Here is a 25,901-nt window from a genome sequence, read left to right as displayed (position 1 = left end):
TTTTAAAGGCTATATATATATATATTTTTTTAATTAATTTTAATGTTATATTAAAAAAATAAGAGGTCTCCCTATAGCCCCCATCCCCCTCACCCCACTCCTCCCACATCAACAAACTCTTTCATCATCGTGGCACATTCATTTTATTTGGTGAATACATTTTGGAGCACTGCTGCACCACATGAATAGTGGTTTACATTGTAGTTTACACTCTCACCCAGTCCACCCAGTGGGCCATGCCAGGACATACAATGTCCAGCAACTGTCCCTGCAGTACAACCCAGGACAACTCCAAGTCCTGCAAATGCCCCCACACCATATCTCTTCTTTCCCCTCCCTACCCTCAGCAGCTACCATGGCCACTTTCTCCACATTAATGCTACAATTTCTTCCATTACTAATCACAATAATTCCAGAATAGAATATCAGTAAGTCCACTCTAATCCACACTCTATTCCTCCATCCTGTGGACCCTGGGATGGTTATGTCCACTCCACCTTTATATCAAGAGGGGGCTTAGATTCCACATGGATGATGGATGCAATTCTCCTGCTTGCAGTTGTAGGCACTCTTGGCTCCCTGGTGGAGACTTAATGCATAATGGGTGTAGGGTTTCTGTTTGGAGTGATGGAAAAGTTCTGGTAAAGGATGGTGGTGAAGCTAGTACAACATTGTGAATGTGATTGATCTCACTGCTTGGGAGTGGTTGAGATGGGAAATTTTTTGTATATGTTTCCACAGTTTAAAAAACAAAGAGCATCCAAGAAGACAGTGACAATTAAATGCAATACATGATCCCGGACAAGGTATAATAATGGAGAAAAGGTTCAAAAGGACATTTTTGGACCAAATGAAAAAATTGGAATATAAACTATAAGTTTTATATCAATGTTAATTTCTTGTAATACATGTGTCCTTAAGATGGTTACATAAGTGAATAAATAACTTTGTTTTTGGGAAATGGACATGGAACTATGTGTTCAGAGAGCAAGATGTGTATGACCTACTCTCAAACATTCAGAAAACACAAATAGATAACGTCAAAGGTGGCAAAATGTTAAAATTGTGGATATGGGTATCTTTCAGAGGGAGTTATGCTGGCGGTCTCCATATGAGTTTTTGTTATTTTTGCAACTCTTACATTAAGTTCGGTATCTCAAAATTTAAGAAGTTTAAAAGAAAAAAGCCAAAGAAAGGGGTCTAGGATTAAAGTAGAAGTTACTAAAGTCCAATCTAAACTTTTGGTTGCAGAATTTTAATTATGTAGAATTTATCCTGTGTACAGGCACATCATCAAATTATTAAAGAGGGTTCTGAAGAAGATCCCATTTTTGTAAAGAATATATATATATATTTTTTTTCATGGAAAAGGGCAAGTAAGAGAGTTAACTATTGATAGTAACTTGTCATTCATTTTGAAAATCCTTATATATGTACTTTTTTTATATACATATTTTTTCTACAGTGATGATTTAAAAACACCTACATAATATAACCTTAATAGCACAATCTATCCTTATCCTATTAATTGTTAATACTAATTCTAATTTTTATAACAATACCATATTACAAAAATACTGAGCCTAGAACCAGATTTTAATCCTGATGAGAATCAACCATGGTTCTCATATGAAACACATTGAGCTACTCAGGGAAAAGCTGCATTACAAGTCCTGGTTGGATACCAAAAATACATAACTGGAGGCCACAGGAAATGTCAACTTTTAACTAGAGAATTGAGGAATCTAAAAAAAAGCCATCAGTTTTACTAACAACAAGGGAAGGGAAAAAAAACGTGATATCCCATAGAGTAAATATAACTTACCATCTGTGTCATAAAACATGCCTAGGAGAATATCATCTGGGCCTTTCCATTGCTTTTTCAAAGTATCCAGTATAAAAGCATTTTCTTCTTTATTATGGATGCTTATCATGTCTGCTCCTGAAAGTATTTTAGGAAGAAGTCAGCATGTACTAGAATCTATGGAAAATCACATTAAGCATATAAGTAATATGCATTATTAGAAGGTATTATCATACTTTCACATCTTTTTAAAACAAACCTGTTTTAAAAAAGGTATATAATCCTTAGCAATTTCTCCTAATGTAACTATTGGCCATCTGCTCAAACAAAGAGGCACAATCATTAATGTTAACCAATGATTTATGACACTGAAAAATTGGAAGTAATCTAAAACTACCCACGGAGCAGGAGTAGTTTAGTGGTTAAGCTTCTGCTTTGCATATACAAGGTCCCAGATTCAACCCCCAGTACCTTTTAAAAAAATTTAAAACATTTTAAAGTGAAACTATCCAATAGTAGATGATTGAATCAGTTATGGTATATTTATGTAATGTAACTTTCTAATAGTTATTACAAAATAGGCATTCTATATTTACTGCCATCAAAAGACATTTTTAAGAGAAAATTCTAAATATAGTTTGATGAGTGTGATACCAATTTTGTTTTTAACAAAACGAATATTCATTAAAATATATTTGCATGGGGAAAACCATCTAGGATAGCTACCCAAAATGCTAAGAACCATTACCTTAGGGTAGTGCAATTTAGGATAATTTTCTTTTTTTTTTTTTTTAAAGATTTATTTTTATTTATTTAATTCCCCTCCCCTCCACCGGTTGTCTGTTTTCTGTGTCTTTTTGCTGCGTCTTGTTTCTTTGTCCGCTTCTGTTGTCATCAGCGGCACGGGAAGTGTGGGCAGCGCCATACCTGGGCAGGCTGCTCCCTCCTTCGCGCTGGGCGGCTCTCCTTATGGGTGCACTCCTTGCGCATGGGGCTCCCCTACGCGGGGGACACCCCTGTGTGGCACGGCACTCCTTGCGCGCATCAGCACTGCGCATGGGCCAGCTCCACGCGGGTCAAGTAGGCCCGGGGCTTGAACCGCGGGCCTCCCATGTGGTAGACGGACGCCCTAACCACTGGGCCAAAGTCCGTTTCCCCATTCATTTTATTTTTTAAACATTTGCATAGCCTTGTCTAAATTTTCTATAGCAATTATGCATTAATTATGTAATTAAAAGAAACTTTTAAAAGAAAAATAAGATTGACCTTTAAAATACCTTATAATACTTATATTAGATCAAAGTCAGGATTCAGCAAGTTCTATCTTCTGAGTCCTCTCATTTTTGTTTTTTCAGTAGTATTACTGGATTAATGAAAATGCTCTAAAAATGATTGGAATGATGAATGCACAACTAAGTGATTATACTGTATACCACTGATTGTATGCGTTGGGTGGATTTATGCTTTACTAATTATGTATCAATAATAAAATAGATGTTAAAAATAAAAAAAACTGTGACATTTCCTTATCAGTTCCAGCTACAATCACCTGTTAAATGTCACAGACACTTTCAATCTTTTACCTTAGTACTTGTGAAATATGACTAAAATGCCATTCTAGAAATAGTTCAAGGGAACTATTTACCTAGGTATAGTTTAGGCTTAAGTATTCAAAGATGACTTTCTCATCTTTTTTCTCTGACCTTGTGGCAGCCAATGTAACTTAAATGATTTTTAGAATTGTAATCTAATTAAACCTAAACTTTAAAATGACTTTAAAATTATAATTTGTATAAACTTAAATTACTGTGTCAAGTAAACAGGAAACTTTCATTTTTTTACTTTCTTTAACAAGTAACAGCATAGCTCCCTGAAAAGTGCATGTGCTTAAGCAAATTTTTCTTAGGATACATTACCTTTGATATACCTGCTGACATGTAATTTGGATCTAATTTTTAATTCATTTTGTATAGTGACATAGTTCATATATCACAAAAAGAAAGACTAAAAACATCATATTTTAATGGCTAGTGTATCAATTACAGGTAAACATTAAAAATAATAAAAATTTTAGCCTCTCACAGGTTTTTTTCCTAAGTGAATAACAGTACCAAAATAGTTATAACATCAAGTAAATTGGCTTGAAGCGCTGGTAGTATTTATAAATATAGTTCTCTGCAACCCAGTATGTTCTTACTTCAATAAGAAATCACTTATTTTATATACCCCTAAAGATATGTTTAAGATATGATTTTGCAAATCCAAATGTAAATATTCTAGTATTCTTTATGCTTTTTTGTTCTTCATACATAACACAGGAATGAAAACACTGAATTCATGTCCACATACTACTCTAAACCAGAACACTTTCCTAGCTCCAAATAGTAACACAGTAATCCTAACTAAGTTTAGCTAATAATATGATTCATCAATGAAAATATTTGGAGAGAGTGGAAGCTAATGTATAAGATTAAGAAATAAGTGGTGGGGTTATGAGAAATTCATGGGGAACTTTTTAAAATCAATAAGAAATTGAATTGATAACATTTTCACCAGGGAATAACAATCTGATTTTCTCTAGACAAGACATTTTATAAGCAAATTTGTACAGAACAATTTAAAATTCCTAAATGGCTATCCTGCTTGGACAAGGGAAATTAGCAGACTTTGAAACAAACAAAACTCAGGCCGCGGAATTGTTGGGTGCTTTTTAATTTTGCTCTGCTTTGTTTGCTGAAGAAAAATAACAGAACTACAGTTGAGTTACAGAGGCAATTGGTCAAAACACATTATGTGTAAAATTATTATACCAAAATTACTTAACCAAATGAATGTTTGCAATATATAAGCTGGACAATGAACTTCAATCTTGTGGCTCACAGAAGCAAATATAAGAGTACAGTTAACATTTAATTTCTGTTACTTCAATCTGGTTAGTATGCATAATAAAAAGGGCTTAAAAAAGAAAAAATAGTTGTAGGGGAAACCCCACTTTGAAAATTTTTTAAGACCAGTATACTTGCTATATTCTTTTTCCTTGAAATGAAACTATATTGTTATATCTGAAATTCTGTCTTGTTTTCAAAGAGCCAATGTCCAACATAGTTTGGCAGGTACGAATTTTTCAAAGAGAAATATGTATTGAGTACTCACAATATGGTGCTCAGTAGGATTAAAAACTTCTGTGCTTACATTTATTCTTCCTATAATAATGAATATGAGTTCAATATAAGGTATCCCAAAAATAATCTGACATTCTTCCAAAATGTTATATTGGTGGTTTTGTCAGAAACTGTGAATTTTTTTAGGTAAAGGGCATTTGTAAATGCTGGAGTGATATGAATATGCCTAAGACAAAATTTAATGAAGTGATCGAGAGATTTTAGATCTCACACAGTTATAGAAATCACCTTGAAAGAATCAAGAATTCTCCTATCAGCCCAGATATTTCAGTGGCAAAGATATTTGAGCTGACAGTCATCATGAGAGGCTTAACAAGGATGGACTTTTGGCCAAAACACCAAATATATTAAAAACACCCATACACATCTTTTTAAAAAATAACGTTTTGTATATATATTCGCATTGTGAGGCTATAAATATATTTCCCAGAGAGCACTATATGCTCTAGCAAATGGCCTTTTTCTCATTTTTTTCTTTACCATATTCTCATTTCACAGTCCCACATAATCTAAACTGCCCACACTGCATGACCGAAACAGCACTTTTAGGGGAGAAAAACAAAGTGAGAGGTCTGGTCCTAAAATCAGACAGACCCTGGTTTAAATCCTGGTTCTATCAATTATTACCTGTGTGACCTTGAACAAATAACTCTCAATAAAAGAGGAAAAATAAAAACTCTAATAGTTTTATGAGAATTAAGGCGGATAAACTATGATATAATCAAAGTCAGATACAACAAAACCAGTTTTTTTAAAGAAATTGGTGAAAATATTAACAAATTTGTGGAAAAAAAAGAATATGCCCCCTACCGTGGTCAATACACTTATTTCTGACATCTTCTATACTTTCTACTTTGATGGCTTCTTGAAGAAAAATGTAACAGCTGTCTTGGAACTGAACCCAGGTAGATGAAGGACAGTCTATACAGAAAAGGGAAACACTGTTAAAAACTTGAGAATAACAATTTCCTGAAGGCCCAAAAAAACGATAGTAAATCTTCAGCAAAAAATAATAATAATAAAAGGTAATTTTCCCTGGTAATTTATAGAAAGGCTCTCAATCTTGTTAAAATAAGAAATCAACCAGTCTAACAGGAAATTTGTTTTTTCATATTCTACATGGGGGAAAAAAGAAATGTGCCAAGGATTCTCTTTTGATTTGACAAAGTAAAATTACAAGTATTAAGGTTGTTCAGGAATTCAGACATGCAAATGACAATATTATTACCAGAGTGCACAGTAAGCACTTTGAAAGTTTTAAATGTTTTATAAGATCCCTAAGTAAACTTCCAAGAACAGATTTATATCAATGGAGAAGGGAACGAGTTGCTAGATTATAAATATTCACACACATTTTCATATTGCACAGGAAAGCAAGATCAATGTCTTGTGAATATTAATTTAACACCTCATCAAAGCAGATTCTTTGAACTACTTTCACATGATCTAGAACCCTATCTCTTCATCTAGTGCTGCAGGATAGAATTCCATCTTTTTTTTTTTTTTTAAATTTGGTCTTTCTGTTCTTATGAAGACACATTTTAAGTTTAGGCTCTCAGTTTAGTAATAAACAGAGAGGCTCTTAAAGGAGACCTCTAAGAGCTTGGTTTCATGGATCAAACTGGAGGAAGAGGATACAATTTTACTTAATCCCAGTGAATAAAGAAGTACAAAGCATTTATCTTCCTCTCTTAGATTTATTTAGGTAAAATCTTAATGATTTTAAATTATCATAAATTCTGAATTTGTGCCCTTAGAACACTTCTTTTAAAAATTACATTTTATTTTCAAGCTTTGTAATACAATTTTAATATAAACAAGTAGATACAAGCACTGCTACAAAGATCAGAACTTACCAGTCAACTATATTGGCATAAATTAATTCAACACTCTGGATTTACTATACAAAATATAGTAGAGACGATGTCCTTTGCTGCTTTTATATAGCACGGAGCACATGGTCACGAAGCTAAACTGTTTCTTACTCTCCTGGTAATTTCTAGATAATGAAATGTGAGCAGAAGTGAAACATGCCACTTACTAGTCTTCAGAAGGAAGGAGGGTGCTCCTCTGCACCTACTTCCCATTTTCCACTGGCTAAAACGGAGCTGCGGTAGTTCGCCGTCTTGAACACTGTGGTCAATGGAAACACCCTAGGAATGGTGGAACAGTAAAATGGAAGGACCCTAGGTGGAGCTGTCATATCAGCCCTAGAATATTCTCACTCGGATTGTAATTAGAGAAAAACTATCTTGTTAAGCCATTGTTAATTTAGGTCACTTACAGCAGCTGGCCCAAAAAATTAATGCAACGGTCTACTTAAGAGTATCCCAGTGTGTGAAATAAAGAGCTTTCCTTGGCTTGATTTAATAGTTAAACCATCCAAAATGCACTGGGATGAAGGGAGGTATCTCAAGATAGTTTGTTTTATATGCAAGGTTTTTCGTCCTGCTTTTTAGAAGCACTTGCATTACACACGTGACTATTTTGGCTTAAACTCTGGCAGAAATCTAGAACACTACAATTATGAAAGTTTAAAGGTGACTGTATAGGGATGACTGGAAACTAAGTAAAAGAATCAGGCTATGTATGTTAAAACCCCGAGATTTAAAAAGCAGGGAAGCCCAGAAAGGTTCTGGAATTTGTAGTTGACTTTTTTGTTAGATGGATTCAGAGTAAAAACAAGGTACTTGGTTGAAAATCAGTTTATGGAGTAGCTAGACCCTTTTATCTCCTTCCTGATAGAACCCAGCCATCTGTTTCACTATGGACGTCTGCCTAAATTTCACTCAAAGGAAAAGACTTCTATTTCTCCAAATCCAATTAGTCCATCAAACATCATTCTCTCTGCTCATCTTTTGAGATCCAGGCCATCCATCTGTACCACCCTCTCTAAAACACCACTGGAATTTATTTTGAATTTCTCTTGATATTTCACAATAGAGTTAATTTTCTTTCCTAAGTGACCATCCAAAGGCAGGGTAAAGTACCAGAAGGAGTATGTCTCTGAAGTCTGACGGACTTGGATTTTTATCTTGGTGGTGCACAAATATGCATGCGTTCTCTTGGGTTTATTTCTAGAAGTGGATTGCTGGGTCTTAGAGTGTGTTCAGCTTTGGTAGATAGTATTCAACACTTTATCAAAGTGGTTATAATTCTTATAAGCAGCAAGTAGGTTTTTTAAAATTCAATTTGGTAAACTTAATTGGAGTATTTCTATTAATATATAATGTAATTCTAGCATTTGATTTTATATTTACCGTCTTAGTTTTTTCGGTTTCACTTGTGTTATATTCCTTTTTTCTCCTTGTCCTCTTATGGATTATTAAAAATCCTTGTATTACACTTTTTCTTTCTTTCAAAGTGTTAATTACATGTTTGTTTTTTGTAGTGGGTACCCTGAAAATTACAATATGTAACTTGATTTATCAGAACCTAATATAAATTAGTACTTTTACCACTTCAAAGACAATGCCAGGATCTTATAATATTTAAACTTCATTGACTTCCCTTCCTTTGTGTTTTGTTATGTTCCTGTTTTGCATCATGCGTGTTCCTTCAGATTTAAACATATTTACCCTCGCTGCTATTCTTCATTCCTTCTTGCATTTCTTTATTACTGACTGGGATAATTTTCTGTTTGCCTGAAGAAATCCCTTTGCTGTTTCTTTTAGTGCAGATCTGCTGGCAATTCCTTTAATTCTTGCTATTCTGTTACTGTCTTTATACTGCCTTCACTTTTGAAGATTTTTGCAGTGGAGAATTCTAGAATGGCAATTTATCTTTCAGTGCTTTAAGATGTAATTTCATTGTTTTGGCTTCCTCATTTCTGTTGAGAAATCAGTTGTCAGTCTCATTGATTTTTTGAAGGTCTATGTTTTCCTCACTTTGGCTTTGAAGAATTTCTGTCTTTGGTTTTTAGCTGATTTACGGTGGTATGCCTGGTATTTTTAAAAATCCTACTAAGATTTCAATAAAATTCTAGAATCTGTGGTTTAATGTCATTTGTCACATTTGGAAAGTCATTTTCATTTCAAATACAGCTTCTGCAATATTCTCTCCTCTCTTTCTGAGATTCAGATTATGTATATGTTAGATTTTTAACCATGTCCCATATATCCCCTTTGTTCTTGTCTATTAATATATTTTCATACTTGCGCTCTCTAAACTATGATCTTGTTCTTTCAGGTTCTCTAATCTCTTCAGTTAAAACAAACCTGATTGTTAAAACCATCTATTGAGTTCATAATATCAGTTGTTTTTCAGTTAAAGAATTAAAATTCATTTATATTTTTATAGATTCCAGGTCTGGTGCATTTCTCAATATTATCTTTTTTCTTAAACTTATTACTCTGTTACTTTAAAGTCCTTTTCTTATAACTTGACTTTTGGGTCACCTTTTGGTCTCTTCCCCACCCCCACCCCCACCCTTGGGGTATAGGGATGATTTGGCAACAGGTCAAACCCTTGGGTCTGTTTCTTGTTATACCTTTTTTTTTTTTTTTTTTTTTTAATTAAATGCCAAGTATCTCTGTAGGAAAAATTCTAGAGGATCTGGATGACGTTATTTTCCTCCAAAAAGAATTCTGGTAGGACTCTAGAAGAGAGCAAAGATCACCTCAATCCAATTAAGGACTGATTTGACTTGAGGAGGTATTACATAGTCTTTGGGAGACCCAATATCCATAGATCCCAATTCATTAGATATTAACTGGGATTAATTAGATATTAATGAATTAGATGTTAATTAGAGCCCCCGCCTCCTGGTGAGTTAAAACTCCAATTTTTGTCTCCTTAGCACCAGAAGACTGCCAAAAGATTGGCTGTTTTTAGCTACTTAAGGTTTTGGCAGCACTCCTAAGGGGGAAAGTAGTACAAGAGAATGTTGGGCTCACCTCAGTGAGCCTTAGCAGCTCTCTGATGCTTGTAAATATAATTCTTTTAGAATTTAATCTAAATTTTCTAGTTGTTCTTAGTGGGTGTGTTAGTCTGATACAATCTACTCCATAATAGCCAGCAGAATTTCCTCTTCTACAATTTTAAACAAGTTATCAACAGTTCTCCATTTATCAATCCATTATCCAGTCAACAAACATTTGCTAAGCAACTCCTATCTGTCAGATGTTATGCTCAGTGCAAACAGGGAAGGAGAAGGAGATATAGAGAGAGAGAAGTCCTACACTGATGGGGAGACAGACATGTATACATAATGTATTCAAGAGCTATGACAGGATTCTGTGGAACTTCAGAAAGAGTAAATACTTTATGGAATAAGGGAACATTTCAGAAAAGATGCAATATTTGAGCTACATCTCAAAAGATAAGTAGGAGTTTGCCATGCCGAAAAGGGAAAAAAATTCAAGAAGAGGTATAACAGCTTTATCAATCACTGAATGGTCTTGAAACGCCAGATTGACAATGTTCTCATATTATTTCTAATCAAAGCTATAGATATTTTACTTGATAACTCAAAAACATAAAATGCTTTTTGAAATATTTATATGGAATAAATCATGTCTAATAAGTACATTAAATATAATATACACCTAAGTAAAAATATACAAATTATTTCCCCATACACTTGTAGTTTTTAAGCCTTATAAATTACAATGAACTCTGATCTGTAAAAAACCTATTGACAAAGTTTACTGTTATTTCAGCGGCACCTCGTGTCAATTCTCCATGAAGTGTCCAACCTTCATATTCCTATAATCTCTGCACTTCTACAGGACTTTCTACTACTGTTCTTGAGAGTCCTTTTCTAGTTGCAAGGACTAAACACATGCTCAGGTTACCCCCAGATGATAAAGATTTATTGTAAGGATACATGGGGTCATAAGAAATCTGAGGAAATCTGCTATCATAGGAAATAGGCCTCTTAGAGTTCTTACACCAGGTCCCCTCTAGGGCTACTCCCCAGTTTTTGTTTTAGCAAATTATCCCTATTTCAATGAGTTGTAGCTAGGTTTGTGAGGATCTTATGGCACTATTGGGACCTGTGCATAAGAACCATAGGTAGCCATTCTTGGGAAAGGGGTTGTGTTAACTCTTTTGTGCCTACATACATTCATATGGTACTCATGCTCTATAATGAAATTGTCCTATATATATCCTCTTTTCCTAACTGGACTGTTAAATGCATGAGAGCAGAAACCATCTGTTTAACTTTACTTTGTCCCATTTCCCTTATTTGTAAAATAGAGATGATTACAATACCTCTCTCAGAGAGCTGCTATAAGGAAATTGTTCAACATTCTGGAAACTCCATAGTGAACAAAAAGAAAAAAAAATCCCTACCCTCCTGAAATTTATATTCTAGTTGAGGCAGACAGAATGCAAGATAAATAAGTAAAATAACAGACAGTATATTAAGGATAAATTACTAGGTAAAAAAATTATCCCACAATTAGTAGCTAAAAACAAGAAACATCTCACACAATTTCTCTGGGTCAGGAATTTGGACAATTGAGCTCTGTGACTCTGGCTTGAGGTCTCCCATAAAGTTGCAGGTGAGATACTGGCCAATGCTGCAACCATCTGAAGACTTAACTGGAGCTAGAGGATCAACCTCTAAGAAGGCTCACTCATACGGCTAGTGAGCAGCTGCTGGCTATGGACAGGAAGCCTCAGGTGCTCACTATGTGGAATTCTCAACAGGACAGTTTGAGAGTCCTTGTGACATGGTAGGTGGCTTCCCCCATAATGAGTGATTCACACAAGATCAAAGTGGAAGTCCAATGTCTTTTATAATCCAGCCTCAGAAGCCACACTCCGTTGTTTCCGCAGTATCCCACTGGTTATATAGGTCAGCTCCTACTCAGTGTGGGAGAGGGCTGCTCGAGAGCATGAACACTGTAGGCCACCATGGAGGCGGACAACCACAGATGGTGAAAAGTTCTAAGAAGAAAAATTAGAACAGAAGCAAGATCCCAAGTGTGGCGGAAGGAATTAACCAAAGGTTGCAATGGGTAGGAGTTAACCAAAGGTTGCAATTTTAGAAAGGTTACTAAGAAAGATTTAAGTATGAAGGTGACATAAAGTTTGAAGGAGCTGAAGAAACAAGCCCTGTGGATATCTGCATGAGACAGAATAGCAAGTATAAGACTCCTGAGATGGGAATCACTATGATGAGGATAATGATACTACCTACTCAAAGACTGTTTTCAAATAATTAAAGCAGGGAAGCAGAAGTGACTCAAGTGGTTGGGAACTTGCCTACCACATGGGAGGTCCTGTGTTCAGTTCCTGGTGCCTCCTAAAGAAGACGAGCAAGAGAGACAGTGAACTGATGCAACGAGGAGACACAGTGAGAGACACAACAAGCGGAGATGGCTCAGGCAAGTACGCTCCTCCCTTCCACGTGGGAGGTCCTGGGTTCAGTTCCTGATGCTTCCTAGAAGGAAGACGAGCAGACACAGCAGACAGTGAGTACAAATAACAAGGGGGAGAGGATAAATATAAATCTTAAAAATAATAATAATAAAGCAATGTATGATAAGACCAGCAAAACAAAACAAAGCAAAAAAGCTACATGCAGAAAAGTAGAAAACAGACTGTTAACTCACTCCCCAAAACTTTCAACTGCTTTCTCCTTAGGCTAATTTCAGCAATGGTAGTAATCAAGTTACTCTAGTACTGAACTCCTCTATAGTCACAGTGAGTGCCCCAAACATTAGATGTAGGCCCATCAAAAGCTCTGCTTTGGGAATTGGACGTGGCTCAACTGATAGAGCATCCACCTACCATATGGAGGGTCCAGGGTTTGACCCCCAGGGCCTCCTGACCTGTGTGATAAGCTGGCCCACGCATAGTCCTGCTGCATGCAAGGAGTGCCGTGCCACGCAGGGGCGCCCCTGTGTTGGGGTGCCCCACGTGCAAGAAGTGTGCCCCGCAAGGAGAGCCACCCCGTGTAAAAAAAGCTCAGCCTGCCCAGGAGTGGCACCACACATGGAGAGCTGATGCAGCAAGATGATACAACAAAAAAAGAGATGCAGTTTCCTGGTGCCACCTGATAATGGAAGCAGACACAGAAGAACACACGGTGAATGGACACAGAGAGCAGACAATGGGGGGGGGGGATAGAAATAAATAAATCTTTAAAAAAAAAAAGCTCTGCTTTGACTTTGAGAACAGTGTTCACAAACAGGCTGGCTACCTCCTGTGAGGCAAATTGTTGAGGTTCATGTGCCTCATGAGCAGAAGGCTAGACTAAGTCTTCTTCAGTGCTAAGTAGCTTTGCTATAATCCTTTCATAACTAAAACCCTGCCCACAAACCTCTCGTCAAAGTGCTCTTCTATGACTCCTACTTCTTCACAGCAGTCCTGAAAGTAGATTATTATTAATAGTGCACCTAAATGACTCTAGATTTTATGATTTTTAAATTCTCTCTATGGATTTAATATGTACAGAAATTTAGGGACCTTGTGAAAATTTTTAAAAGCTGGTATTTACTGTAACTCCAAAAATTTCCATATACATCCCCTACTTAAAATGACCATGTGTAAAAGGAATAAAATATCATAGCCTCATGAATATTTTAAATTACCAGTCATTTCTAAAAGAACTGTTCCCTTATAATTTCCTATGTTATTGTTTGACAACTAGGCACAGCCATAAGAGGAAGTGATTCATAAGACATATTGTTCTAAATATTAACCAACAAAAAAAGCAAATCATAATTTTTTCTTCCTTTATCAGTAAGACCTCTGCTCCTCTCCCATTTAGATATGAGTCTGCAGTCAGTTACAGTTCAAAGGGCAACTGGGGCACAGACAGAGGAATGAGAGGACCTGTTTACTACGTTTAGGTAGGGTGAGAGAGTGGCTATGCCAACTCCCTAACTAACCCTAAGGGTCTGTAACTCTACTCTGGGCTGCAAGCTCTCCGCAACTCCCAGTGAAATCCAGCCGCTATGACACCTTAGCCCATGTCCATTATTACCTATCCCTTCCCAATCTCGTTTCCAAGGCTTCCACTCTCTCCCTTCCCCTCCTCAGAAAAGCTGTCAGGATATTGATTGACAGAAGACAGGTGTCAGTGATAATCTGCTCCTTTTTCACTGAGCATCATGGGTCCATTTTCTTATAGATTCGTTTCCATATATGCCCTCAAAACCTAAAATAATTCCTAAAAGGAATGAAATACTTGATGTGTACAACGAAAACCTATAAGAGGTGGTGGCGGACTTGGCCCAATGGTTAGGGCGTCAGTCTACCACATGGGAGGTCTGCGGTTCAAACCCCAGGCCTCCTTGACCCGTGTGCAGCTGGCCCATGTGCAGTGCTGATATGTGCAAGGAGTGCCCTGCCACGCAGGGGTGTCCCCGTGTAGGGGACCCCACGCGCAAAGAGTGCGCCCCATAAGGAGAGCCGCCAAGGGTGAAAGAAAGTGCAGCCTGCCCAAGAATGGCTCCGCACACACGGAGAGCTGACACAACACCCATACACAATTCCCTAAACCATACTTAACTTCTAAATAAAAACAATAACAATCATACTTTTACCTAACATAATTCAACTGTCCTGCATACAACCAGAAATGAACCAAATCTTTCTCCAGTGAAGGATGCAAATTCTTGGGTAATATTCACTCTTAAACTTAACATCCTGTAACTTAATATTATGACATAAAAGTTAATACAGCTTATGTTATATAAGAAGATAGAGGGAAGTGGACTTGGCTCAATGGTTACAGCATCCACCTACCACAGAGGAGGTCCACGGTTCAAACCCAGGACCTCCTTGATCTGTGTGGAGCTGGTCCATGTGCAGTGCTGATGCGCGCAAGGAGTGCCCTGCCACGCAGGGGTGTCCCCACGTAGGGGAGCCCACGTGCAATCACTGCACCCCATAAGGAGAGCCGCCCAGCGTGAAAGAAAGTTCAGCCTGCCCAGGAATCGCGCTGCACATACAGAGAGCTGATGCAGCAAGATGACGCAACAAAAAGAGACACAGATTCCTGGCGCCGCTGACAAGAATAGAAGCGGACACAGAAGAACACACAATGAATGGACACAGAGAACAGACAACTGGGGTGGGGGGGGGGAGGGGAGAGAAATAAAGAAAAAAGATAAAATAGAGAAGAAAAGATATTTGCTTTCTGTATATATGAAAACATTCATAACAAAACAAGGAAAAATACTCATAATTATTACAGTACTCATTTCTGTAACTGGTAATGTGGTCATAGCTCATACCTGTAACGCCTTCTTCCACCATCCATTCTTTATTCCCTTTACCCTCAGCAAGCAACTCAGCTGGTCATGGTTCTCTGCCTGGTGAGGTGACTCAAACCTGCATTCCTGGAAGTTCTGGGCCATGAGTAGCTCTCCGTGCATTGGGTTGTTGCAGTTTTCCATTGAATTTAATCACAGGGCATGGCAGTACTAAGAGACACCCCAAGGGATCTCCTGTATCCAGGCATACTCTTCTTTACCTCCATTTTATAGTAGCAGTCCCATTTCCCCTTGATAATTAGGAATAACTCCCTTCACCTGTAAATTCAGAGGCATGGGAAGCCCAAAGTGCTTCCAGGTCAATGGAATCATTATTTTGTCTTCTGGTGGAAGCACTCCTTGTTTTGGAACTAAGACCCACAGACCAGCTGAGCATAAGATCATTAGGACAGGAAGCAAAAATTTTTCTAGTGGATCACTGGGATAATTTCTACCCCTTGATTCCTGGAACTGTGAATCCTGGCTATCGGAGAAACAGCACCATAGACTGGATACTGATTTTGAGCATATACAGCTTCCAGGAGAATACTGTCCCAGCCCAGCAAGGTGCTGGTACCATAAATGAGTATACAGAAGGCCATTCCAATACATCAAGCCAGCTGCTCTGGATGATGTGAAACATGGTATGCCCAGTGAATTCCATAAGCATGTACCCATATCCACAGTTCATTTGTGGGTTTCTTGATTATTAACAATGCTTTGTGGAATACCATGATGGTGGATAAGCCATTCTGTAACTCCACAGATGGTAGTTTTGGCAGAAGTATTGCAGGGGAAGGTAAATCCATATCAGAGATGTGTCTATTCCAATAAGAACAAAATGCTGTCCCTTACATGATGGAAGTGATCAATGTAATCAATCTGCCACCATGTGACAGGCTGATCACCTTGGGGAATGGTGTCATACCTGGGAATTAGTGATGGTCTCTACTGCTGGCAGACTGGGCACTCAGCAGTGGATGTAGCCAGGTCAGCCTTCATGAGTGGAAGTTCATGCTGCTTAGCCTATGTATAACCTCCATCCCCATGGCCACTTTGTTCATGAACCCACTGGGCAATGACAGCAGTGCTGGGAAAGAAGCTGACTGGTATCCATGGAACAGGTCATCCTATCCACTTGATTAAAATTCTCCTCTGCTGAAATCATCCTCTGATGCACATTCACATGGGATACGAATATCTTCATGTTTTTCACCCATTCACTCATCCCTCTTCCCCAGCCCTCTTTGTCACCAATTTTCCAATCATGTCCCTTCCAAGTCCCAGACCACACAAACCATTGGCCAGTCCATGAATCAATGTGCAAATACAACTCTGGCCATCAACAACCAGGTGCACTGCTTGAAGTTCTGACTACGGGAAGGATATCCTTTCACCACTGTCCATCAGGGATATGCCAGAAATGCGCTGTAGTGCTGCAGCTGTCCACTTTCAGGCAGAACCTATACATCTTGGAGAACTATCTGTATACCAGGTCCACTTTCAGGCAGAACCTATACATCTTGGAGAACTATCTGTATACCAGGTCCAAGTTTTCTCATCTTCAGTCATGGTCATAAGGAACTCCCCACAAGACCATAGCTGTGGGCCGGGAAAGAAGATAATGTAGCAGGAGTGGGGGTCATGGGCATTTGGGCAACTTTCTCTCGTAATTTACGTGTGCCTTCAGGGCCTTTTTGAGACTCATCTCACATATAACATTTTCATTTGATGACAGAGTATGCTGTGTACACCCAACTTTATGGCTTGAAGGGTTAGACAACACCCAGCTCATGATGGACAACTCAGGTCTTGTAATGACCCATAGTTAAGCCTTTGATTTCTAATAAGGGCCAGTAACAGGACAAAAGCTGTTTCTCAAAAGGAGAATAGTTAGCTACAGAGGATGGCAGTCCTAAAGGACTGTGCTTTCATTCTCCTACATGGGCCTGCCAGACCTCCAAAAAATATCTCTATTTGCAACTGAAATGTCTAGCATCATTGGGTCTGGCAGGCCCATGTAGCACGTTGGTCACGTGGACCAAGTTGCAGAGCAGCTATGACAGGCTGGTCCTTTTGCAGAGCCTCTTCTTACTCCGGTCCGCACTCCAGTATCATTTGGTAAATGGGAATGAATAGCACACTCAAATGAGGAATATATTGCATCCAAATTCCAAAGAGGCCAACTAGGTGTTGTGCCTCTTTTCTGGTTGTAAGAGGAGCCAGATGAAATAGCTTATCCTTCACCGTAGAAGGGATATCTCAACATGCCCTGCACCACTGGACACCCAGAAAGTCCACTGAAGGGAAAGGCCCCATAAGTTCTGTTGGATTTATCTCCCACAGTCTGATATGCAAATACCTTATAAATAAGTCTAGAGTAGTTGCTACTCTTGATTGGTAGGTCCAGTCAGCATAATACTATTAGTGTGATGTGTTGTAGAATGGAAAGGTAACGAAGTTCCCTGGGGACTAGATTATGACATAGTTGATATACCACTAAGATAGGACAGTAAAGGTATATTGCTAGGCTTGCCAGCTTAAAGCCACTGTTTCTGGTCATTTTTACTAACAGGTATTGAGAAAAAAGCATCTACCATGTCAAAAGTTGCATAGCAGGTACCAGGGGATGTGCTGATTTGCACAAGCACCGATAACACATCTGGAACAGTAGTTACAACTTGAGTTGTAACTGATTAAGTTTAAGATAATCCACTAGGAAGTAGATGTGGCTCAAGTGGATGAGCACCTGTTCCCACATGGGAGGTCCCAGGTTCAGTTTCCAGTGCCTCCTAAAACAAAAACAAAAACAAACCAACTCAAGGGTGCCAATCTGGCTCATTGGCTGAGTGCTGGCTTCCCACACACAAGGTCCTGGGTTCATTCCCCAGCACCCAATACCTTAAAAAAAAAAAAAAAAAAAAGATAATCCACTATCATCCCCAACTCTTTTCTTCATAGGCCAAATAGGACAGCTGATTAGGGATGTACTGGGAATCACATTCTACATTCTTCAAGCCCTTATGGTGGCAATAATCTCTGCACTCCCTCCAGTAATGCAGTATTGCTTCTGATTTACTATTTCCCAGATAGTTCTAGTGGCTTCCACTTGGCCTTTCCTATGATAATAGTCCTTACTCCATAAGTCAGGGATCCAATGTGGAGATTCTGCTAGTTGCTATACATGTTTATTCCAATTTCACACCCTGGACCTAGGGAAATAACTACAGAATGGGTCAGTGAGGACTGGACTCACTGTGAGACAGACCTGAGCTAAAACCCCATTGATCAAGTGACCTCTATAAGCCCCTTCTCTGACTGGTAGACCAAGGTAACGTTTTGGGTCTCCTGGAATTAATGCCATTTCCAAGTCAGTGTCTAGTAATCACCAAAATGTCTAACCATTTCCTTTTCTCAATGCACAGTTACCCTGGTAAAAGGCCACAGGTTCCTCTGAGGAAGGCAGGAAAGAAGATTAACAGTATAAATTTTTATAGTTTTATAGTTATAGTATAGTAGGGTCCTTTCCCAATAGGACCTGACCTTCCCTTCATTCAAGGGGTTCTGGGTCTGTAAACTCTCTCGAGTTTGGGAATGGATTGAAGGACCATGACTCCATTTTTGCGATTCAAGAGATTTTTGCTCGCTTGACTGAGAACTCTTCTGCTCATACAGATCAAGAAAGAATTTAGTATACCCCCCCATCTATTTCACCTCTAAATACCCCATTATCAGCTAGCCAACACCATAGGTCTCGATGAGTCAGACTATTCTGATTACTGCTTTGACTCTGCTGTCCACTACAGTAGCCATGCCCACTTTGTCTTTGGTGATTAAGTGCTGCCAGCTGGCTCCTGCCAACCTGGGATCTAATCATCCCCATTGTATTTAAGGACCCAAGTTTGGTGGCAGCAGTTCCCACAGTAATATCTGACCTACAGAGAAGAGCAAGTACAGAGCTCTTCAGGGATAATGAAGCTTCTCTCACAGTCCTGTGAAAAGAATGTTCTCTGGACATCCCTGGGTTGGGTGAGCACATCTTATCTGATAAATACACTCTAACATTCCAATCTCTCTAAGATTCTGGATCCCCTCATCTACAAACCAGGGCAGTTCTGGCATTTAAACATCAGGTAGGTAGGCCAACTTTTGTTCCATGCTTCAGCCAACCACCTGAATAAACCATTAGAACCCTTTCTAACCCCTTGAGCTAAAACACTGATTCTAGAATTTCTGCTTAGTGGGCCCATATCAATAAATTCAGGTTGATCCAACTTTATGTTCCTTCTACCTTTATCCCACACACTTAAAATCTACTTCCATACATATTCTCCTGATTTCTAACTATGTAAATTGCAAAAATTATGCAGCTCTTTCGGAATGTAGCAAACCTCCTTATGTTCACACTTTGCACCTTACCTTTCAGGACCTGTTGGAACTTCAGTCGTTATAGGTCTGGATGAAAAGAGGGCTGGGCGGGGAGGGGGCCAGGGATCCAAAGAATTAGCAGTGTTTTGCAAGCTAACTACCTCAGGGTATTCTATTACAGTCTCATCTGGTGAAACAGGTTTAATCTCTTCAGACAGAGGTGTGAGGGTGGTTTCCTCAGGCGAGGCAATTACAGGTTTATCAGGCACAGCTGGCTTAATCCCTTCAGCTGGAGGTGGGATGGCTGATTTCTCATCACAGACTGGAAGTCAGTGTGGCTCACTCCTCAGGGCACAACATTACAGGTTTATCTGGCAAAGAAGACTCAACCGAATTTAGGGTTTCAATGGCTCTAGTCATTATCAGTCCTTTTTATTCCCCATTCCAATTTTCACAATCCCATTCCTTCTTCCCCCATCAATGCCCTCACTTTAATAGCTGACATCCTGCAAGGCTGAGAATTTATGGTGCAACTCAGCCACTCACACAAAGAGAATCTCTCATTTAAGACTCACACTAGTCTGGTGAAATAAGCATCATCTTCAATTTACTGAGATGCCAATAAATCTGGGTCTGAATTTCAGAATTCTCAAGTCTGGCTATAAGAAGTAAGTGTTTCTTTCACAGCACATTTACAAATTTTCATGTAGTGCTTGAGCTGAGAATTTGAAGTCTTGAGCTCATCCTCTTCTTTAACAACTGTATCCAGTGTATTTAGGAACAACCAGCCAGCATCATTATACTTTTTAATTTTATAAAACTCTGTTAAGGTATCAAATATACTGTCACCCAGAGCCTTGCTTCTTGTAAGTATTTGAGTGGCAGTATCCTTTGGTGATATTTTGCATATATTTATTGCTAATTCATGCCATGGACTGCAAATTGCCATCTTGATAAATGGGAATAAAGTCATTAGTGGCTTCTAATCCAGTCACATTAGTGAACCAATTCCAAAACCCCCAGAACCAACTGAGAAATCTCATCTTTATGATTCTGTTTCTCAAGAACCACTCTTGGCTAGTCAGGGTCAATCTTCATTAGTCAGGGTTCTTCAGGGAAAAAGAACCAACAGGATAGGTTTCAAAAATTGTAACGAGAAGCTGGCTGGCTGAAGTAGATAAGGAGTATTTCTCACTGCTGAAATCATCAGTTCTCCTTTTAAGGCCTTCAACTGATTGGATGAGACTTCTCTTATTGCTGAAGGTGATCTACTTTGTTGATTGTAGTCAAACACAGATGCAATAAAATGACTACTGATTTAAATCTACAAAATATTCTCACAGTAACAATCAGGCCAGTGATTGCTTGACCAAACACCTGGACACCATAACCTAGCCAAGCTGACACACGCACCTAACCATCACAATCATTGTTACTAACAAAACTCCAAAATAACAGAGAAAAATAACGATGATTTCAGTTTCAACATCAAATTTACACTTTCTTTATAGCAATCCCATAGGAGCTTTTCTGTTAAGATCTTGTAATTCAGCTAATTCTATGACAACCTTGAAAAGCTCTTTTTTTGGCTTTAGTTCTAAACCAAATATGACTCCTCATCTTGTTAAATAGGGGATTTGCGAAGTATTACGATGAAAAATATATCCAGTAGTTTTTCAGTCCTATGATGTCATCATATATGCGAATGTGTGCAGCAACTTATAAACATCCAAAACACAAAGTGGCTCTCATAATGATGTTTTCCTAGTGAATTTTGGATGAAGAGATCAAAGGAAAGAAAACCAAGATTTACATGCTTGTAATAGGTACTAGACATAATTCCTTCCTTTAAGGCTCACATAAATCCTGCAACATAGACATCACCTCCAATTTACTGAGATGCAGATAAAATGGGTAACATGAACAAGGCCACAGATTTTACCTATCTCCAAAGCTCATGCTCCTTCCAAATTAATTCTCAAAATCCCGACTGAGAGAAGTGATTTAATATATATTAATTTATTCCACATGACTTCTTCTAGAGCCCTTAAAAAGTCCATTTATCCACACTGAACTTATTGAAGGAAAAAGAAGAAAGATTTCAAAAGAGAGTGTGGAGAGTGGATTTAGCTCAAGTGGTTAAGCACTTGCTTCTCACATACAAACAAAAAACAACTCTCATTGGTTGGTAAAAAGATAGTATGGCCCCTATTGCTAATCCAAATAGCTTCTCTGAAGAAGAGTAGCATTGAAATCTAAAAACCAAAATTTTTTGTTGAAAATCTGACAGGAAAATTATGTTCTGACGAGCCTAAATTATGAAGTGAAGGTGTGGCAACACGGAGGGTGGCTTAAAGGGGAGTTTGGATACTTATGTAAGGTGTACAAAATGGCATAACAAGGATTCACATAGTCTAGCTTAGTTTCCTAGAAGCTGCCATAACAAAGTACCACAAACTGGCTGGCTTACAAGAGAAACGTACCGCCTCATGGTTCTGGAGGCAAAAAGTCCAAATCCAAGGTATTCACAGTCATGCTTCCTCTGAGGTCTGCAGGGAAGAATTTTTTTTGTGCCTCTCTCCTGGCTTCTGGCAGTGGCTTGCCAGCAACCCATGACATTCTCCCCTCTGTCTCTCTGACCAAATTTCTTATTCTTTGAAGGACACCAGTCATATAGAGAAAGGGCCCACCTTACTCCAGTATGACCTCATTTTAACTTGCCTAATTCCCTGTGTCACATTCTGGCATTCTGAAGATTAGGACTTTAATATATCTTTTGGACGGACACAATTCAATCAATAACTGAATTCACTATAGAATCTCTAATCAAGCCTTGTCTTAAGACAAAATTAATGTGCTCAATCTCAAGAGTGTGAAAACCTGCACATCTTGTTTCTGCTCCTCCAACAGGCACCAGAAGGCATAACTGGTCACAAATAATGGTCCACAAAAAGCTTTGGGAAAGGAGCTTTGAGTTTGTCTGCAAGTTTTGAGCTCTTTACTGTGCTGCTGCCTCCAACACTGAGATCCTTTAAACTATTTCTGCCTGTCAGCAAGCTTCTGAAGCAGGAACTTATAAAATGGCCGTGAAATTCTGAAAAAAAAAATCTCTTGCATAATCATTTTATTCAAATCCACACAAGTGTTCACTTAGGTCTTGCTTATTTTGTTCTTTAATTCCTGGAACTGTTCAATCAATAGTATTTGTGGGTGGAAGGCTTCCCCACAGTTTCCCCATCAACATGTTTTTTGACATGCTTGTCTGGAAAACTTTTTTTTTTTTTTTTTTAAAGAAAACCATATATCCAATACAACTGTGTGTTTTCCTCAGCAGTCATTTCGGAAATGACTAATCACGTGTAATTTTTCAGATGTCATTTGCACAAAAGCAGACTAAATCTAGAGATTCTTAAACCACACGACTCATGGAATCCAAACCTCCCCTGTTCACGTCCCTCTTCGATCCAGGGTTTATTTGGTTAGCCAGGTTTCCCGATTTAACACTTTGAACATCCAAATGGCCAAACTCCTCCAAGCGAGCGCCCACATCCCCCCCAAACCCCACCCGCGCTGCGCACAGGCCGGGGCAACCTCGGCAGCCAACTCCTGGCTTCTCATGGGAGCTCCCAGGGATTGCCCAGACACCCGGCACGTCGTGGAACCCCAGGCAACGGCCCCCGTTTTGGGGTCCCTCCACGCTGAACGGGCTCCGCGCTGAAACTGCGGCACCCCCCCGGGGGCGCTTCCTGGGAGCCCACTGAGGGCGCGGAGGAGGAGGAGGGCCGACCTGCGCCAGGCCCCGGCCCGCGCGGGGGGCGGGCGTGCAGGTGGCGGCGAGGAGTCGCCGCGGGTAAGGGGCGAAGGCTCGGGTCCCGGCTCCCCGCTGAGTGGGGGCGCCGCCGGGGCGCAGCTTACCCGCAGCGGAGAAGGCGGCGAGACCTAGCAGCGCCAGGAAGACGGTGCGCAGCGCGGCCCGCGGCATGACGGCGGACGCGGACGCGCAGCGCGGGCGAGGCCGACTGCGGCGCGCGGCGGGGGCGGCGCTTCTCGGAAGAGCGGAGCTCGGGTCGGGACCCCTCCCACCGCGGACCCCGCGGGAGGGTGCGGAGCCCGGGAGTCCCAACCAGCCGCGAGCCCATCTTTCGACATCTTCCGGGAGGGGCTGGCTCGCTGCCTTCTGGACCGTCTCTCCTTTTTTAACTTTTCATTTGAAGGAAAATAATCGTAGACTTGCAAAAATGTTACAAAAATAATACAAAGAATTTCCATAATTCTTCAGCTAGCTTCCCTAAATTTTAACATCTTATATAACCCCAGTACAATGATCAAAACCAGTAACTTCACGTCGGTATAATACGATGAAATATCCTACAGCCCTCATATTTTACCAATTGTCTCCCTAATGCCCTTTTCCTGTTCCAGGATCCCATCCAGACCAAACATTTCATTGAGATAATGTCGCCTTAGTCTCCTCTAGTCTGGGACAGCTCCTCCGGCAGGCCTTGCCTTCACGATCTCGACACACTTTTAAAGAGTACTGGCCAGTTGTTTTGTAGATGACCCTCCCTCAATTTTGGTTTATCTTATATTTCCTCTTGATTGAATTCAGGTTATACCTTTTTTCGCAAAAGTACTCCAGAAGTCATGTGTCCTTCTCAGGAGGGACGCGATGTAAATATGTCTCAGTACCTGTGATGTTAACTTATTGCTGTGTAAGGTGGTGTCTGCCAGATTTCTCCTTTGGTTGTAATGACCGGAAACCCCCTTGTCAAAGGCTCCTCCGGGGAACTAGGTCCCTCAGACAACTTTTCTCTGTTACCAGCCTCTGAGTTAAGGGTCTTTAAACAATACTTGTCTCCAAACCACTTATTTGGCCCTGAGGGCCTCTGGAACCGGACAACGCAGTTCACAAAGGACAGGTAAGCCTGCTTGTTTAAACCCAGACAGAGCTTCTTGCCATTGGTGAAAGATCCCTTTAAAATCTCATCTAACTTTGCAAACCCAATCACCATTTCAATAGTACGGCCTGGAGTCAAGTCTTTGCTCAAAGGAAATATGACCAAAGGCATCTATAAGAAGAGTCATAGAATATTAGACATGGTAGGGGCCATCTTCATTTACTGATACGGAAATTGAGGTCCAAAGAAAGGATGCAGCTTGCCCATGGGCACACAATGAATGCCAGAAAGATGAACCAGAGACTAGGTCTTCTGCTGAACTCTTCCATCCATTCTAGGTTGAGTTCTTTGTCAAAGTATCCAGGTCTAGGTCTTATTCAACTTAACTATTTCCATTCCTCTTCTAAGGCTGCCAATAATGGATTTATATGCTAGACCAAATGCCGAAGTGAATCCTTCTAAAGCAGGGGTTCTTAAGCTTTTTTGTTCCATGGACCCATTTGCCAGTCAGGTGAAAACCACGGATCTCTTCCTAAATTCATACTATACTGTGTATTATTTAATAAATATATCACACTCGCATCAACAAGTCCCCACAAGACTGTTTTTTTGAATTTCATTTCAAGCTCACGGACCCCTTGTTAAGAACCCCTGTTCTAAAGGAAGTCTACATTTGAATGTTTAAAAGTCCTGATTCTAAACTCTTCTAACCTGCTAATTACACAAGTATAATAAATAGTTCTATGAAATTCATAGAAACAGTTTTCCTCTCCACCCTCACCCACCTCAGGTGCCAAAGTATACTTATGTTTTATCACTGTAAATTACCCGAGATTAAACTATCTTTCAAATAATGTTAGATTTACAATAAAATTAGTATCCTAATAAAATGGTCTAATTTAGGCAAATAGCTCATTTCAGCAATATGTTCCTAAGTCATTTGAACTCAGGGAAAGTATATTTTTTCCCATAATTAACTCTGGTATACATCACCTCAAGTTTTATGTTAATATGATGAAACAGACTGCTGCCTCTGTGTGGTGTAAATGTCAAATTCATTAAAATCTCCCACTATGACAGCCTACTCTCCAATAACATCTCATGTCTTCTTTTATTTATTTATTTAAAGATTTATTTTATTTATCCCCCCACACACACACACATTGTCTGCTCTCTGTGACCATTTGCTGTGTATTCTTCTGTGTCCACTTGCACTCTCAATGGCACCGGGAAACTGCATCTTTTTTTTTTGTTGCATCATCTTGCTGCATCACCTCTCCATGTGTGCGGTGCCACTCCTGGGCGGGCCGCACTTTTATTTTTTAAAGATTTATTTTTTATTTATTTCTCTCCCTCCAGTTGTTGCTCTCTGTGTCCAATCGCTGTATGTTCTTCTGTTCCACTTGTATTGTCAGCGGCACCCAGAATCTGCATC

At 39.4% G+C, this 25,901-nt stretch overlaps 1 protein-coding gene and 1 long non-coding RNA gene across 2 annotated transcripts in view; both read right to left on the bottom strand.

The window, feature by feature from the left end:
* Nucleotides 1–25,901, bottom strand: part of LY75 (lymphocyte antigen 75) — a 158,789-nt gene that overhangs the window by 12,043 nt on the left and 120,845 nt on the right. The window contains exons 35-36 of the mRNA XM_071216380.1: nucleotides 5,797–5,907; nucleotides 1,826–1,942 (exon numbers count right to left, since the gene is read on the bottom strand). Coding sequence (XP_071072481.1) covers nucleotides 1,826–1,942; nucleotides 5,797–5,907 — 228 coding nt within the window. The remainder of the gene's footprint in view (nucleotides 1–1,825; nucleotides 1,943–5,796; nucleotides 5,908–25,901) is intronic.
* LOC139439320 (uncharacterized) lies at nucleotides 9,477–23,557 on the bottom strand. The gene is made up of 2 exons (XR_011649270.1): nucleotides 23,484–23,557; nucleotides 9,477–12,379 (listed from the first exon to the last, which is right to left on the bottom strand). It is a non-coding gene; the product is annotated as an uncharacterized lncRNA (long non-coding RNA).

This window comes from Dasypus novemcinctus, chromosome 7 (assembly GCF_030445035.2).
Source record: "Dasypus novemcinctus isolate mDasNov1 chromosome 7, mDasNov1.1.hap2, whole genome shotgun sequence".
Taxonomy (NCBI): domain Eukaryota; kingdom Metazoa; phylum Chordata; class Mammalia; order Cingulata; family Dasypodidae; genus Dasypus; species Dasypus novemcinctus.
The sequence above is the reverse complement of the archived record's forward strand: the minus strand, read 5'-3'. Positions and strand labels throughout refer to the sequence as shown.